The following is a 15,765-nucleotide window of genomic DNA, read 5'->3' on the forward strand; positions in this document are numbered from 1 at the left end:
TAGCTATAACTCTAACTCACTCACTGCTAACATCCCGCTCACAGCCCCCATTCAGCAGGCTCCTCAGTCAGGGCAAATCATGATTCCTTAAACCAGGCAAACAAGAATTAACAAATGGGCACACAAGTCTTTTACAGTGAACATCCTCAGTATGAGAATCCCTTTTTCCAGATTTCCACAGGATGCTGCAGGATCACAACCTTCTGTTCATAACATACATGCTTGGGAAATGTCCAAAGAAGACAAGATGGTAAGAACTCACAAAGCCAGCCATTGCCTATACAGAGTTAGCACAACTCCCACAGAGACAAATTCCAATGTAGCCTTGTTGCCTCTGTCCACAAGAGAGTGAGGTGGAGCAGATCTGTAACAAAAGCCTTGTGGGGAAATCTGTAGATCTTCAACCCAGCTTCCCCAACACAGGCTCAAAACCATCCAAATAGGAGATAAGATAAAAAGAAACTTTACAATATGTGGGAAACATTTCCGTGTTTCTAGATGGACAATGGTTTCAGCTCCCCCTAAAGCAGAGAGTAAAATTCCCTGGAGAGCTGGCTCAGGAGTTAAGAACACTGACTGTTCTTCCAGAGGTCCTGAGTTCAATTTCCAGCAACCACATGGTGGCTCACAACCATCTGTAATGGGATCCAATGCCCTCTTCTGGTGTGTGTCTGAAGACAGCTACATATACATACAATAAATCTTTAAAAAAAAAAACCTCAGAATAATGTAGGTAGCTTGGAATATTTACATTTGTCAGAGGGTAATTTCTCCATACAAAATGTCTCAGCAAATGTCGTCAGAATGTATTTTCCCTTTGTCGGTATAGGAGGTCCAGTTTTCAGACACGTGCTGAGGAACGATAAGGTGCACCTCTTGCGTGTTGTCCAAACCCTGCAACCATTTCCTTAATAGTGTGAAAGGCGTGGTTGATGGGAATGTAGGGAAAATGCTGACAGAGCACTGCATGGGGTCACACTGAGTTTTATTTTATTTACAGGTCAAAAAAATCTTCTGGAGGACACTTTTATCTTGTTAGAGAAATCTCTCTTTATTCTTTGAGAAAAATATATCCCCACTCATCCACCTACACACACACACACACCAGGGAGGGAGAGAATTCACTCTCTGGGATAGCCACAGGTAGGTTGTTCATATATCTATAAATATCTTCCTACCCATGCACCTTTAAGCAACGCTAATGAAACTCCCAGGGTCATGAAATAAGAGGTAGCTCAGGAGAAGGGAGAAAAGAAGGAGGAGGGAGGGGAGGAGATAGGAGTAGAAGATCACTAGGTGTGAAGAAGAGGATCTGAGGAGTGGGTGGGGGGTAAGAAACGGTGGGGGAGGGGCTACAATCAAAACACACCTTATATACAAGGATGAAAATGTCACAATAAAACTAGTTAGTATGTATAATTTATGTATGCTAATAAAGACATTTTTAAAATAAAAAACAAAAAACAAAACAAAACAAAACAAAAAACCAATGAGCAATCACAGAAGCCAACTGACAACAGGCACTGACCCCTCCCCCTGGGGAGGGGCTATCCCAGGTCCTCAGCTCTGGGAGGAAGACACTGTCACATTACAGTTCATCTTGGACAACAAACGTGGCTACAATCTCAAAGTCCAGGTCTAACCTCTGCTAAGTTAATTCATCCACGACAGAGACCGTGCCTGCCTTTCAGTGTGGAGGAAGAGGCTGGTTCACTCTCCGATCATCTCTCATTTGCATGGAGAAAAGCACAGCCACATTGTCGGGATCTAAAAAGTTGTCATTTGCCATGAGAAGCAAAGAGGTGACACAGCAGACAGGGCTGTCACCAGGGCTCGTGCTGACAGCATGCTGTCATCATTAGCAGCTGCTTAGAGGAAATGCTAGGATCAGGCAGGGAGAAACCCCGTGCAGACAGGCATTTCCTCCTGAAACCTTGTAAGCTTTTGCTGAGGACCTCCCTGCCAGCCTTGATAGGAGAGGTAATATGTTGCCTTTGTAATTGAGCAGGCTGGAAAGCAAGGTGTCTGCTTCAATTCTATCAGGCTGGATTTAATAAAAGCTCCCATCGACTCTGTAACATGAAAATAAGTGCAAACACTTGCAAAATGAACTCTTCCTGTCAGGGAATAAGTTTCTGGCTGATTTAGGAAGAGCAGTGCTTTTAATGAGATTTAAGGTGTTTGTGTTCCGGTTCTGTCCATGGCCCTTAGGTGCCTCTAGGATACAGTAAACGGTACAGGAAAGTTTGAAAGCGAGAAGTAAGGATTTCTCTACGTAAACACTTGAAGGGAATCACCATAATAGGATTCTAGATAAAAATGCTCTGTTATGGCAGACAAGCCTCCCCTTATTGAACATCAAATATGGAATATTAAAATAAGAAAAAGAAAATTGCTTTGTTTCTTCTATGCTATGCGTGAAGCCCATGTAAGGGTTTCTGGAAATAATGGCAAGTAATTTTGCCTGTCATCGGCTTTCCTCTTTGGGAAAACAAATTCTCTCCTCATCCTTCAGCCCCTTGCCCTGGTGATTGGGCAGGGCGTCATTAGACCATAAATGGCTTATACGGAATTGAAGATGACAGGGCTGATCTAAGCCGACACCAGGGATGTGGAGTGGATAGCTGATCATAGACTGTTCCACCAGCCACATACACGGTGCCAGGAAGAGTCAGGAAGGTCTGGGAAGAGTGGAGGAAGCGAGCGGTCGTGCAACAGTCCCCATCCTAGCTTAGGCTGACTGTGCTGCTGCGTACCTGCGATCCCAGCACGTGGGAGGTGTGAGCAGGATGACCACAAGCGTGAGGTCATCCTGGGCTTTCTTTATGGTCACATGGAAAACCACGAGAGAAAGCTAGGTCTTCTTAGACACTAAGCATCACTCAGCACCAGAGATAGGGACTTCCTGTGGCCTCCTCTATAGTCACACGCAAGCATGTCAGCCCACCTGCTCTCCTCTTCAAAGATGGAGAAGCGCAAAGCCTTCGACCCCACCTACTCAAGAAACAGAGGCAGGAGGAGCTCAAGTTCACATACATAGCCAGACTGAGCAACTCAGTGAGACTTTAAAAGCCTGGGATGCCTAACTGAGGCCCTGGCTGTGAAACTCTTACCACAAAATAGGAAATAAGGCGAGAAATTAGAAAGTGAAGAAAAAGTCTTATCATCCCCCCAAGTTCCAAGTCAAAGCAGAAAGTTGGCTAACTACATGGGAGCCCAGTGCTCATGGCCCTCCATTTAACCCAAGCCAAAGGGACATGTCAGTTTCTTCAAATGTTAACTATTTTTCTATTCCGAAGCAGAGAATGTTTTATTTGATATGAATGGGTCTCGATAGCAAATACCGAGAGCTGCTGACAAGCATCGTGCAGTGATTGACAGGGGACAACACTCCCATCTAGGATTTTCTCCTTTCTAATAAGTCATCTGTGGGCTTACAAACACAAGTTTTGATTCTGAATGTCTAGCCATTAAAATGTATTATTGATTAAGGGGTGGGGAAGATTCTGTTGGTAAAATGCTTGCCTTGCAAGCCTAAGGACCAGAGTTCAAGCTCCAAACGCTATGTAAAGAAGCCAGATGGGATGGTATATGCTTGTGCACCCCAAACTTGAGGCATGGAAACAGAAGGATGTCTGGGGCTTGCTGGCCACACAGCCTAGCTTACTGGGCAACTGTAGGAAAATGAGAGACTCTGTTTCAAAAAAAAAACACCTGAATGTTATATGTGTGTGTGTATATATATGTATATATATATATATATATATATATATATACATATATATATATCCCTTCACATATATAATGCACACATATACATACAAGCACTATACAAGAGTACTAGTTAAACAAATCTGCATTCCATATTAGTAATCTTAATGCTCAAGGCAGCTCAGTATAGCAGAAATGTCACTGTTACAATTTGGATGTGAAATGTCCTTCGCAGGACTATTTATTAAGCATTTGGTCCTTAATTGATAGTTCTATTTTAGGAGGTGGCAGAGATTTCAGAAAATGGCCCCAAGCTGGCACAGATAGGTCACTGTTGGACTGTCTTGGAAGATGATCCCTAATTAGCTCATCTCTCCTTTCTCCTGTCCACTATGATGTAAACAGCCTCTGCCATAATGTCATCCTGCCACAGAGTAGACCTAGAAAGGGAGCCAGGTGAGCACGGGCTGAACTTGAACCCAGGAGAAAAAATATTAAGTTGCTTTTATTAAGCATTCTGATACGGAGATACTAAAACTAATCCAGGCAGGAAGTCTACACTAGCACACGGAGCTGTGATACAACAGACCTTCTATTTGTTTCTGTTTGCCTGGATACTATCAAACCAAGGAGAGGGGAGCAGGGGGAGTATGACCAACTCCTCCTTTCCCCAAACCGAGGACACTTACTTTGCCTTGAGTATCTCCTCCTGGGAATTCCACTCTGGATCTTCCACCAGCTGTAATTCTCTCAGTACCCTCCCGGGCTTGTAGGCTGCATTGGTAATCAGGGTAAGAATCTGTCGGAAGAAGACACCACAATGAAGCACAATCGTGTCAACTCCTGCTGAATTTAACAAGGATGTGTTGACCACTCTTGACAAGAGGTTTTCATTAAGTTTGGCAGTTTCTGATGAAGTGTGATAAAATTCTCTGCTGGGCGACAGGGAACTAACTCTGCTATCTAAGAAACATAAAACCCAGCCATGATGGCTAGGAAAACAGAAACAGCTAGACAGCGTGCCTGGTGCTCAAAAACTCTTCAATTTATTATTCTCCAACAGAAATACTCTTCAGTTGGGTCCGGAGATTTTTATTCTATTTTGAAAGATGCATGGTAGGTCTGGAGAGATGGCTCTGTGGTTCACAGTAAGTACTGCTCCTGAAGAGGACCTCTGCTTGCTCGCTCCCCAGAACCCATATCTAGCAGCTCACAACCACTTGCAATTCCCACTCCAAGGGACCCAACACCCTCTTCTACCATCCACAAAACATCTGTATCCATGTGCACATCCCCCTGAAATGCAACTAATTAAGCATACAAGTCAATCTTGCACTTTCTCTTATGTAACCAATGAAGCAGGTGTTTGAACCAAACACTACAAATACTTCAGATACCTGTAAGGAGTGTAATGAGTTCCTGGAAGCTGATAAGGGCTCAACTTATGAACATTTAATTTGACAGAGTTCTTGGATATGTGTTGTAAGCAATAGTCTGTATCACTTAACACCATCCAGTATCATATTTCTTCAAATAACACACTCGTTTCCAAGTGTGAAGTCCAAGAAAATAATTAATGTGGTGAGTGCCCCAGAAAACTATCAACCAGGATGGATACACCCTAAGGACCTTTAAAAACATGAAGCTTTCTCATATTACTTAAAGGGATTGAACTCTCATTTTATACTGTGTGTGGAGAGGGATGTGGCTGCATTGGAGAATGCCTGTCACACCAATATGAGGATCAGTGTTTGAGTCCCAGCACCTGCACAGTCAACTTATGGGTGGGCACCCATAAGCCCAGCACTAGGAAGGCAAAGGCAGGCAGATCCCAGGAACTGGTTTGCCAACCAGTCTAGCCAAAATGGTGAGTTTCAGGTTCCAGGTCATGGGACTCAGTCTCAAAAGATAAGATGACAGAGGAAGATACACAGAGGTGACTTTTGTATGCCAGCACATGCACTCACACATATATGTGCATACATCTTCCATACATGTATGCAAACATACAATTTACAACGCCCCCCAAAAAGAAAGAAATTTTATTATACAGTTACTAGAGCAATGCACTTTGTCCCAGGTGATACTTTGTTCCGAGGGCGCTGACTCTCCCCAACAAGAGGGACATTTGAACCCAGGGACTAAATGGAACAAGGCAGTGCAGACAGTTGTGGGACATTTTGTTATTTGCATTAAAACAATCATCTGATTTTTCTATTGGCTGTCAGAACAAGTTAAGAAACTGAGCTTATAAATAAATCTAATTAGGGCTGGCTGTAGTAGCACATAAGTAGTTATCATAAAGCAATAACATTTTCATTGGTTCTTTTCATTGTGACTAGCGGAGAAAACCCCAGAGCTACGGTGTCATTTGCGGCACATCAGAATGCATTTTGTGACTGTGAATGGAACCAGAACATGCCTTCCAGAGTCCATTTCAGCCTGGAAACAAGCAGCAATTAAATTTGAAAAAGCACCCGATATTGAATTTTTTTCTTTCTTGTGGCTTTTTTCAATACCAACCCATTTGTCTTCAAATTCAACAAGGTCTCTCTAAAATGTTAGAGCGCTGATATGCACAGTGGCTGTGTCCATGATTGCCAGAGAAAATACAGATGCCCCATAAACAGAACTGGGGGGGGCTAGGGGGCTGGGGTGATTGCTCAGTGGTTAAAGTGTTGGCCAGGTGGTGTAAAGACCAGAGTTTGAATCTTCAGAATCCACATAAATGTCAGCTCCGTGTGGTGGCCCACCTATGATCCCCGCTTCGTAAGAGAGAAAAGAGGATCCCAGGGCGACCTGGCTGGCCCGACTAGCCTTATGATAAGGGTTTGACTGAGAGGTACTGCGTTCATGAATAAGGCAGGAGAACCAATAGAAGATTGCTGATATCAACCTCAGGTTTCCACATGTAAGCCAGCACACATGCAAACATGCATATACACATATGCACTATACATATAAACACACAAATGAAACTAAGTTCTTACTTAGCTGTTATTGTTGGGCAGAGTTAAACCAAATGGCTTTGCCTTGCAAACTATCAAAATACAATTCACTAAGTATGTTTTCCATAAGAGATCAGAAATAAGCGTGAATCCCTCCCTCAGCTAAGGAGACAATCAACCATCGTCTGTCTGAGCAACTCCGCTTGAACATCCACACCACAAAGCACAGGCGTCCCTTGGAGTTTGGTACAATGAGAACATGTTCCATCAGCAAGCTCCTCTCCAATGGGTACCACAGAAAAGCCACGGCCTCTTTCGCCTGGGATCAAGCCTCAGTTAGATCCCTTTAAGACTACAGGACTTTGGGCAAGATGACATTCTCCATTTGCATGTGGAGCACTTAACACTAATCTGGTCATTTCCCCTAAGCTACTGTCACACATAATGCAGCCTCTGTGACCCCGCAGGGACAGCTGCTGACCCTGCTATTCCCCTGCTTACATTTTTCCTGCTGGATCTGGCAACTGCAGAGAATCATCTTGCAATGAGTTGCCTCTGTAGGGCCCCCAAAGGCTTAGGTGTTGAAGGGTTGGTCCCCAGTGCTCGCCAGTACTGAGAGGTCATAGAAATGTTAGGTCACTAGGAGCATGTCCTGGAATGGCATGGACCGAATGAAGGGATCCCAGTCTGTCTTCTTTCTCTTTATCACTTTGAATCACTGAGGTGAAGATCTGTCTTCCACCATGTGCTTGCTCCCTGCCATGATGGGCCACCTCACCAACATCGCCAAAGCAACTGGACCAACTGGATCATGACTGGAATGGCAGCAATTCTGAGTCCAAATATTTTTCTTCTTTTAATATGTCAATGGTCTCAGCTATGCTATAGTAACGGGATATGACAATATCCAGATAGCTCATTCTTTTGCTCTCTCATGTCTTTCTTCCAAAAGTCCCTCCATAGAAACATCCTTTAAGCACCTGCCACACAACACCACTTTCCTTCAATGACGGTTAGCACTCTAACTGATCACTGTACTGTTTGAAATCAGGGGCATCATGTTACTATAGTCTCTGTAGCTAGAGCTATGACTGGAAGTTGCAGATATCTGATAAATTCTTTAAAAGACTTTATTCAGTAAACTTAAACATGGACCCAGAAAAAAGTTCACTGAAAATTAATGACCAATTTATTCAAAGAATTTTTTCTGAGCCCATATAATGAGGTAAATAGAGGTCCAAGAACGAAATAGCTTTGATTTTAAATCATCATTGCTACAATGTCCTTCTCTATGGTAAAATTAGAAAGTTCAATGAGTGTACTGTGTCTTCTATATGGGCAAACAATATAGAGAGCCACAGAAACAGCTTGCACTTTTCTTTAGTTGTGTTCCAGGCATCCAACAGATGTCCATATCACAAGCTGTTGTGTGTGCACTATCCTGGAAAAGCTCACCCAAATCTACTCTTAATGGATGGATGCTCAACATTAACTTCCAGCAGAAGTACCACAAGAACAATTGAACACTGTCAAAAGGCATGTATGACACTGTCTTTGATTCTGATGGGTGACTAAGTCAGGTTCTGTCCAACAAAGCCTTTCCTCTGTCAGCTGCTATTGGGAAAAGTCATTGCTAAAGAGACTCATGATAGGTGCTGAGAGTAAGAGAGTGTTTAACAGTTAGCCCCCAATGAGACTTCTATTAGGATGTTTTATAAGGCTCAATAATACTGTGTTAGGGGAGCAGAAAGAATCTAAGAATTAGAGAAAAGGGTAGTGTTGTAGAATGCTGTCTTTGGGGAATGACAAAGTCTTTGCATTTGTTAACATTTAGCAGCTATGATTGCCTAAATGACACCTGCATACATTTAGGACCAGAATATTCCATTATGGATCAGAGGGTGAAAATGAGAGGCCTTGGCCCTCTCTGAGGATTTGTGGGTTAGTTAAGGGTTGCTGGGAGAAGAACCATTTTCTTCAGTGGTACAGCCATGGGGAAGTTGCCCATGACCCTGTAAACTACCTCTCACCCACAGTACTATAAGTAAGCCTAATTCATGGGTTAAAAAAAAGTAAAGTAGAAGAGAGTAGTTGAAAAGAGGAAGGCATCAGTAAAAAGGGAGATAGACTACTTGGACATAGTCAGGGATATGTAGCATCAAAATACATTAAATATAGATATAAAATATCACAATAATGTCCATTATCATTTAACAGACACTAATAAAAAGTATTCAATAATATAAAACTCTCCCTGTCACTTTAATTGTAATTTCTCTCTGTTCCACTGATGGACATGAGTTAACGGCCATGCTCATTCCATCAGCTCCACAAGTAGGCTGCTATTTTTCTTCACACACTGGGGATGGAGAGAGAAACAGTAAATCATGAGATAGACATAAGTATTTGCTGGATGACAATGACAGTAAGAGATGGTAGACAAATACCTTGATAGATGACAGATAGGTAGGTGGATAGGTATACATGAGTAGCTATAAATGCATAATAGATACATGGTGATGATGATAGATAATAGAGAGCTAGGAATAGACAAGGAGGAAGAAGACAGATGGTAAGAATGATAGGCGTCATAAGCATAATGGAGCTGGATGATAGCTGGATAAATGGCTAGATGAACAGGTTGACAGGTGATAGCAAAGACAGATTAAACATATAAATAACACATGGTAGGATAGATAAATAGATCAAATGATATAGAAGTTAGATACTATAAGAAAGATGATACACACACAGATGATGGATAGGCAGATAAGAAGACAGGATGCCCAGTGGAATTTGTAGATAACTGAGCAGGTTATCTAGGACAGTGTGGAATATATCTTTATTTCTTAGATCAGAAAGAGGATGCCCGTCTTGGTGGATCCAGTGTATATTACCACACTTAGTCTCTTGACAACAGTCACGCCTACAAATCTAATCACATTTCAGACAACCTGAACCCACTGGCATAGAAAGTCACACAGCAAGCAAGCATATGCCCACAGAGGCTCATCGTATCTGAGGAAGTGATACACCAACAGAGGTTCATAATATCCAAAAGCTTCCTACAGGTACAGGATTCAGGACCTGTTCTCCTAAAAATTAGGTAGCAGAAAGAAGAGAGAGGGAAGAGCAACCTGTGATAGTTTAAGTTCCAGTAGAATATTTACAATATGTGTCACTTTTCCCTTTATTTAAGTTTTTTCTTTATCTCTAGAGTTCAGGCTGCCAAAGAGAGGTCACACCTCTGCAGAGCTTATGTGATCAAAGAGTGACAGGCAGCTGAATACATCCAAAATGATGTGGAGAACACAGAAGGGGACTCCTAGGGATTCCCCATTTGAAATGGCATGCTTCTCTTTTTTTGTTAAACACAAGGGTTACAGCTTGGTGGATATTCTGAGCCAAATGACTTCTAAAGGAAAACACAGACGTTTCCCAACCTCCAGGAGTCACGCTGGGATTCTACCTTCACAACCTGGAGAGTCTCTTTAATGACAAAGGTGCAATTATTCACCACACTGAGTGTTTTCAGAGTCACTTCTGCCAGCTGCTCCTGGTCTGCCCAGTCCCAAGTCATCATGAGAATTTGAGGTGCTCATCCCATAACTGGCATGGCTCAGCTGAGGAGACATTCTGCTGCTCTAGTTTCATGTCCCTGAGATAGCTGGCTCTCCATTTAATATGAGCATGGACCCACACCTCCAGTATCACCATGCCATATAAACCAAATGTAACAGGTAACCAGATTCATAGGATGGTCCAACTATTATCTGTCCCTGATAATTTTGTGGTGCCCATAAAATGGCCCAGAAGTGCCAGAAGACTTGACTTGGTCCTTCACCTCAGAAAGTCAAGGCTTTCTTCAGGTGATGTGCCATCTTGAGTTTACTTTTAGGGGATATGCAAAGTTGAATGGACTCTAGTTCCAGCTTATTTAAAAGTAGCTTCTCTCAACACCATCTTTGAAGTCACATTCAGGCAGGAATGGACTCTGAGGGACTGCCTCTCTGAATCTCTACAAAGTCCAACTTGAGTCCGCTCAAGTTCAATATCCAGAAAGCAAGCTGATGCAGGCTTTAGCTACCATTTTCTAGATACTTCCTTCTCTGTAGCATAGAGCCCCCCTCACACATATCTCAAGATTCCTCTCCTCAGCCTGCAGCAAGCCTTTCCAAACACCAGCTCTCCATCCACCTACAGACACTATCTACATATAGCAGACCAGACAGAAAGAAAACAACTCCCATTTCGCATTTTCTGAAGATACAAAAGTGTTGAATTTTCCAATACTGCCGGTGGCTCAGAAAAGCAGCACACTCTGTCTCTGCTTCAGTTACCGTGTTCTCTTTAAGCAAAATGAAACCAGAAGCTATGCAGTGGCTCTGGCACCAAAGGAAGAACATTAGCATGAATAGTGGTTTGGTGGAACTCACATTTTTCTTGCACTCCCAGAACTGAAGCTCTTGCTGTTTGTTTGTTTGTTTGTTTGTTTATTTTCCCTCCATCTTGCTACACACGTTTTTAATGATCAGCAGAACCCAACTTTTGTCATCAGAAAACCGCTTCTGGCAAGGCTTTTAAATTTGGTGGCGGGCAATCTATCAGACAATGATTGCGAATAACAACCTTTGACTTAAAGAAAATCATTTAGTCAAGTAAAATAGCTAAAGAGAGTCAGAAGGCAAGGTCGTGTTGTTGGCTAAGGTAGCTGGCAGATACTGGAGAGTCTTATGTTAGCAACCAGAACCAGTCATTAAGAACAGGCTTGCAGGCACCAGCAAAGGAATGGAATCACTCACTTTGCCTTTGTAAGGTTTGGTGACCTCAATTTGTCAGTCAATACCAGGTAAATACAGGCAAAAGACCTAGGCCACCTTAGTCAGCCACAGTCCAATCAATGCTTAGAGCCCTGTCAGACCAAGGGATAGTAATTCTTATCTTCTATTGAAATGGAAATTCTTACCTATTTTTGCCTGGATTTATTTTTTTAAGTAAACATCTTTTTTTTAAAGATCTATTTGTTTGTTTGTTTGTTTGTTAATGTATTCATCATTTATTTCATGTATGTGAGTACACTGTCACTGTCTTCAGACACACCAGAAGAGGGTATTGGATCCGGATTACAGATGGTTGTGAGCCACCATGTGGTTGCGGGGAATTGAACTCAGGACCTCTGGAAGAGCAGTCAGCACTCTTAACTGCTGAGCCATCTCTCCTGCCATGCCTGGATTTATTTTTGAACCACAATTCCTGTGTGTAGGGATCTATCTTCTGTGCCAATCTATCCGGTCATATTTAACCAGTGATCCTACTTCCTAACCTAAATAATACTGAAGCGTTACTGAATAAACTGTCCCGGCTTGCAATCACCATTTCTCTTTAGAAATTTGTCATTTTTAGAATCAATTTGTCACTGGGTAGGAACAGGATGAATAATCTTTGGTTATCAGACCTAAGGCTAAGCTATATTCAGAAAAGCTGTTTGTAAGACGTAGATTCAGAGATAGGGACAGAGCTCAGTTGGTCAGAGTGCCTGCCTGGCACGGACAAACCCTGGGTCCAATTCTCAGCACCACATAAACTATACATGGTGGTATAGGCTGTAATCCCAGCCTTGGGGAGACAGAGGCAGGAAGAGCAAAAGTCCGAAGTCATCCTCAGCTATATAGGGAGCTTAAAGCCAGCTGGAGAGATATAAGACTCTGTTTCAAAAACAAACAAGCAAACAAACAGACCTTCGACGTGCTACTGGTGGAGGACCGGGTCTGACAGTTAGACTTGTACTTACTGTGTCCATCCTAGGAGGTTCTGAGACCTGGGTATTTATAAGCAGCAGTCCTGCTCCTCCTGCCTTCCCCCCCTCCCCAGCTCTAGGTCTCCACATGTTTTCCCTCTCTGAAGCACGTGACTATTTCACTTCCCTGCAGCCTCATGAAACACCTACCCTACTGCACAGCATCTGTGCATGCCTCGTCATGGCTCCGGGGATTCGCTTGCTCATATTCCTCCGCCTGCCTATCTTCCCCCTTAACAAGCAGCTCATTCAAGGTTGTGACTTGAAACAGCCTATTTGACTAAGAAATAGCCAACCTGTCAAATGCTCCTAAATGAATAACCACCGTAGATGTGTCCATGTTTCACAGGGTTCTCCTAAATGCTTTACAGTCCCTCAATACAGATTTGTTTCTAAGTATGCAGAAGGTTTTGACAACCAATGGCCTGGAAAATCAAGCCTCCTCCAACTGCTTTGATAACGTTTCTCTTTAGGAAAAATGGTATTAAAACAAAAAAGGTAGGTAGCTGGGTTACCCAATATATTGCTTGCTACACAAGTATACTGATATATGTTCGAAACCCAAAGCACTCATTAAAATTAAAGACACAGACAGAGAGGGGGTAGGGTGGGGGTGTGGGTACTGGGCATGCTGACATTATAACCCAAGAGCTGGGTTAGTAGAGACAAACAGATAAGCAGATTCCTGATTCTAGCCAGCCAGATGATGTGAAACAATGTGATTTAGACCAATTCTAGATATGTAGTCTCAAAAAGTAAAGTGGAGAATGACTTAGGGAAACACACAGAATTGACCTCTGGAGGCTGAAGAGATGGCTCAGTGATTATGAGCGCTCACTGCTCTTTCAGAGGTCCCCAGTTCAATTCCCAACAACCACATGGTGGCTCACAACTATCTGTAATGGGATCTGATGCCCTTTTCTGGTGTGTCTGAAGACAGCTACAGTGTACTGACATACATAAAGTAAATAAATCTTTAAAAAAAAATGGCCTCTGGCCTCAATACACAGGTGCATTCCCCTACAGTGTGGGAAAGCACATGTATATCAGAGAGAGGGAGAGAGAGAGAGGGAGAGATAGAGATATGAAGATGTCACTCTGAGAAATCCTCAACAGTCCAAACTGCTCAGAATAGCAAAGAAAATCACCTGCACACAGCTCCCCCTGAGCTCTTTGGTTCCACCTGACAATGAAACACCAGGCAACCCCAGAGCCTCTTGGGTTTTGCTCTTAAAATACAACACACCCTTTTACACATCTTTACACCTAGGGACAGCCTAGCATCCTCTTTTCCAGCCAGGCCTGACCCATTTGCCAGCATCTTCCCTGAATGCCAGCTCATGCTGTGCAATTGAGATGGTACTTACTCATCTCTGCCAAGCCAAATGTCACCTGCCATAGCTGTGTCCTCTCCCCCTTGCCCTCTGCTCTCAGAGTACTGTGTTCCCCTCTCTCTTTAGCCCATCCCTATGTTTATCTAGCTTTGGATCACATAATTTCCTCACAGCTGAATGGAAACTCAGACAAACAAAAGCCTAACAAGACTGGGTTTTGATGCAATATTTCAGATAGTGCCTGGCTCAGAGAAGTGACCTCATAAACAGTGGGTCAGTGGGGAGGTGGATTGTGTAGCCACTGAATTTTGTTTTAAAAAGCAATCAGCATGGCATAGCAGTAATAAAAAGTCAGACTGGTGTCCTTTTTCTTAAGAGAGACCCTGAAGAGACTCTGCTGTGCAGGGCAAGAGCAGAACAAACCTAGAAGAGTCCAGAAATGATTCCACGGTTCCAGTGGGGTCACCAGATACCACCTGTAGCTGGGCCAGCCAGTGCAGTAGAAGAACCTCGAATGTCCACTTACATCCATCAGGTTAGCCTCTACTCTAGGTCACCTCCCCAAACAGAAAGGAAATGGGAAGTAACTTCCAGGTGATGAGTGGCCTAGGCTTTGCCTGGACCAAGCCACAACACAAGCCTCATGAACATACAGAGACCAGGTAGAGTATTATTACTGTCTGAGTGCAGGCTCCAGGCAGGCATTGTAGAGGAAGAGGACAGCAAAGATGGCAGTTGCGCTGGAGGTATATCTTGGTTGACTGAATGTTTGCTTAGCATCCAGGAAGCCCTGGGTGAAATACCATCACTACATTAAAAACTTGGGTGTTGGTGTACAATGTAATTGCCAAATTTGGGTGGAAGAGGGAGGGGCGGAAGAATTCTAGGTCATTGTTCGGTAGACAGGGAATTCAAGGGCAGCCTGGTATATGTGAAAACCTGTCTTTAAAAGGCAAAAAGGGAAATGGAAAAGAAAAGATGCCAGTCACTTTATAATGCCCTTTTGTTTGCCCAAGGTAGCTTCTTCCTTGAAAAACTTAGACAATCTAGCATTGAGTGCTGAATACACACATTCATTCTCCTGTCTTGATTGAAGTCTATTATAACATAGCTCCCTAACTCATGTAGGGGAAAGCCTATTGATTAGATCATGAGTCTTGCATGGGTAGGGATGTCACTTGCCACCTTGAAATCTCTATCCCCAGAGTTGAGATGTGCTTTGCTGAAAGTGAAGTAAACTGAATTGAGTTGAGGTACTGAACATCTGCCTTGGAAACTGAACACGATGTAAAGCTCCCCCATTAAAGCAGTTCAGACACCCTTACCTCTTTAAGCACCAGCACACACATGCCAGGCCCCACTGACTGAGGTAGCTCTGAAATCCTTCCTTTGTTCAGGAATGGGCCTGAGAAACACCGGTGGTTGACGAACAGCTGTGGGCAGCAGTACTTAGCATTGATGGCTCCTACTGCAATAGAAAGGTACAGTGAGATGCTGGGGATTGCTACGTCATGATGTATGGGGCTGACAAGACCTGTGCTGGATCTACAGATCTCACTCACTTTGACTACTGAAGAATCCGGAGAAGAATTGGACCCTGAATGGTCATCGCTTCCCCTAGAACTAGTGCTGTTGTGACTCTAAGCAAGCATCCTAACTTCAGTTGGAAAGTTTGACAGAGAGAGACATGGTTTTCCTCTTGGAGAAAGGTGTCTTGTGTCCTAACATCAACACATTTTCAGATCTGTAATACTATCTTAAGATAGCTATGTAAATATAGATTTTTCTGTGGATTATATAGCATCTAAGACACAGAAAGGAACAGACAACAGCAATGACAAGCTAGGTATCATTACAGAGTTCAAGGACAAACACTGTCCTACAGTTATGATCCTCTCTACGTCCTACTCCAGTAATTCCCCTCATTTTCCATAGAACAGTTGTTCTCAGGCTTCCTCACGCTGTTGACTCTTCA

The 15,765-nt window shown here is 43.1% G+C and overlaps 1 protein-coding gene across 5 annotated transcripts in view; it reads right to left on the minus strand.

The window, feature by feature from the left end:
- Positions 1-15,765, minus strand: part of Sfmbt2 (Scm like with four mbt domains 2) — a 189,329-nt gene that overhangs the window by 22,392 nt on the left and 151,172 nt on the right. For all 5 annotated transcript variants that reach the window (XM_029469511.2, XM_029469516.2, XM_029469524.2 and 2 more), the window contains 2 exons: positions 15,116-15,258; positions 4,401-4,510 (listed from right to left, as the gene is read on the minus strand). In XM_029469511.2, the coding sequence (XP_029325371.1) occupies positions 4,401-4,510; positions 15,116-15,258 (253 nt within the window). The remainder of the gene's footprint in view (positions 1-4,400; positions 4,511-15,115; positions 15,259-15,765) is intronic.

This window comes from Mus caroli, unplaced genomic scaffold (genome assembly GCF_978045245.1).
Source record: "Mus caroli unplaced genomic scaffold, Mus_caroli_1 scaffold_2, whole genome shotgun sequence".
In the NCBI taxonomy this organism is placed as follows: domain Eukaryota; kingdom Metazoa; phylum Chordata; class Mammalia; order Rodentia; family Muridae; genus Mus; species Mus caroli.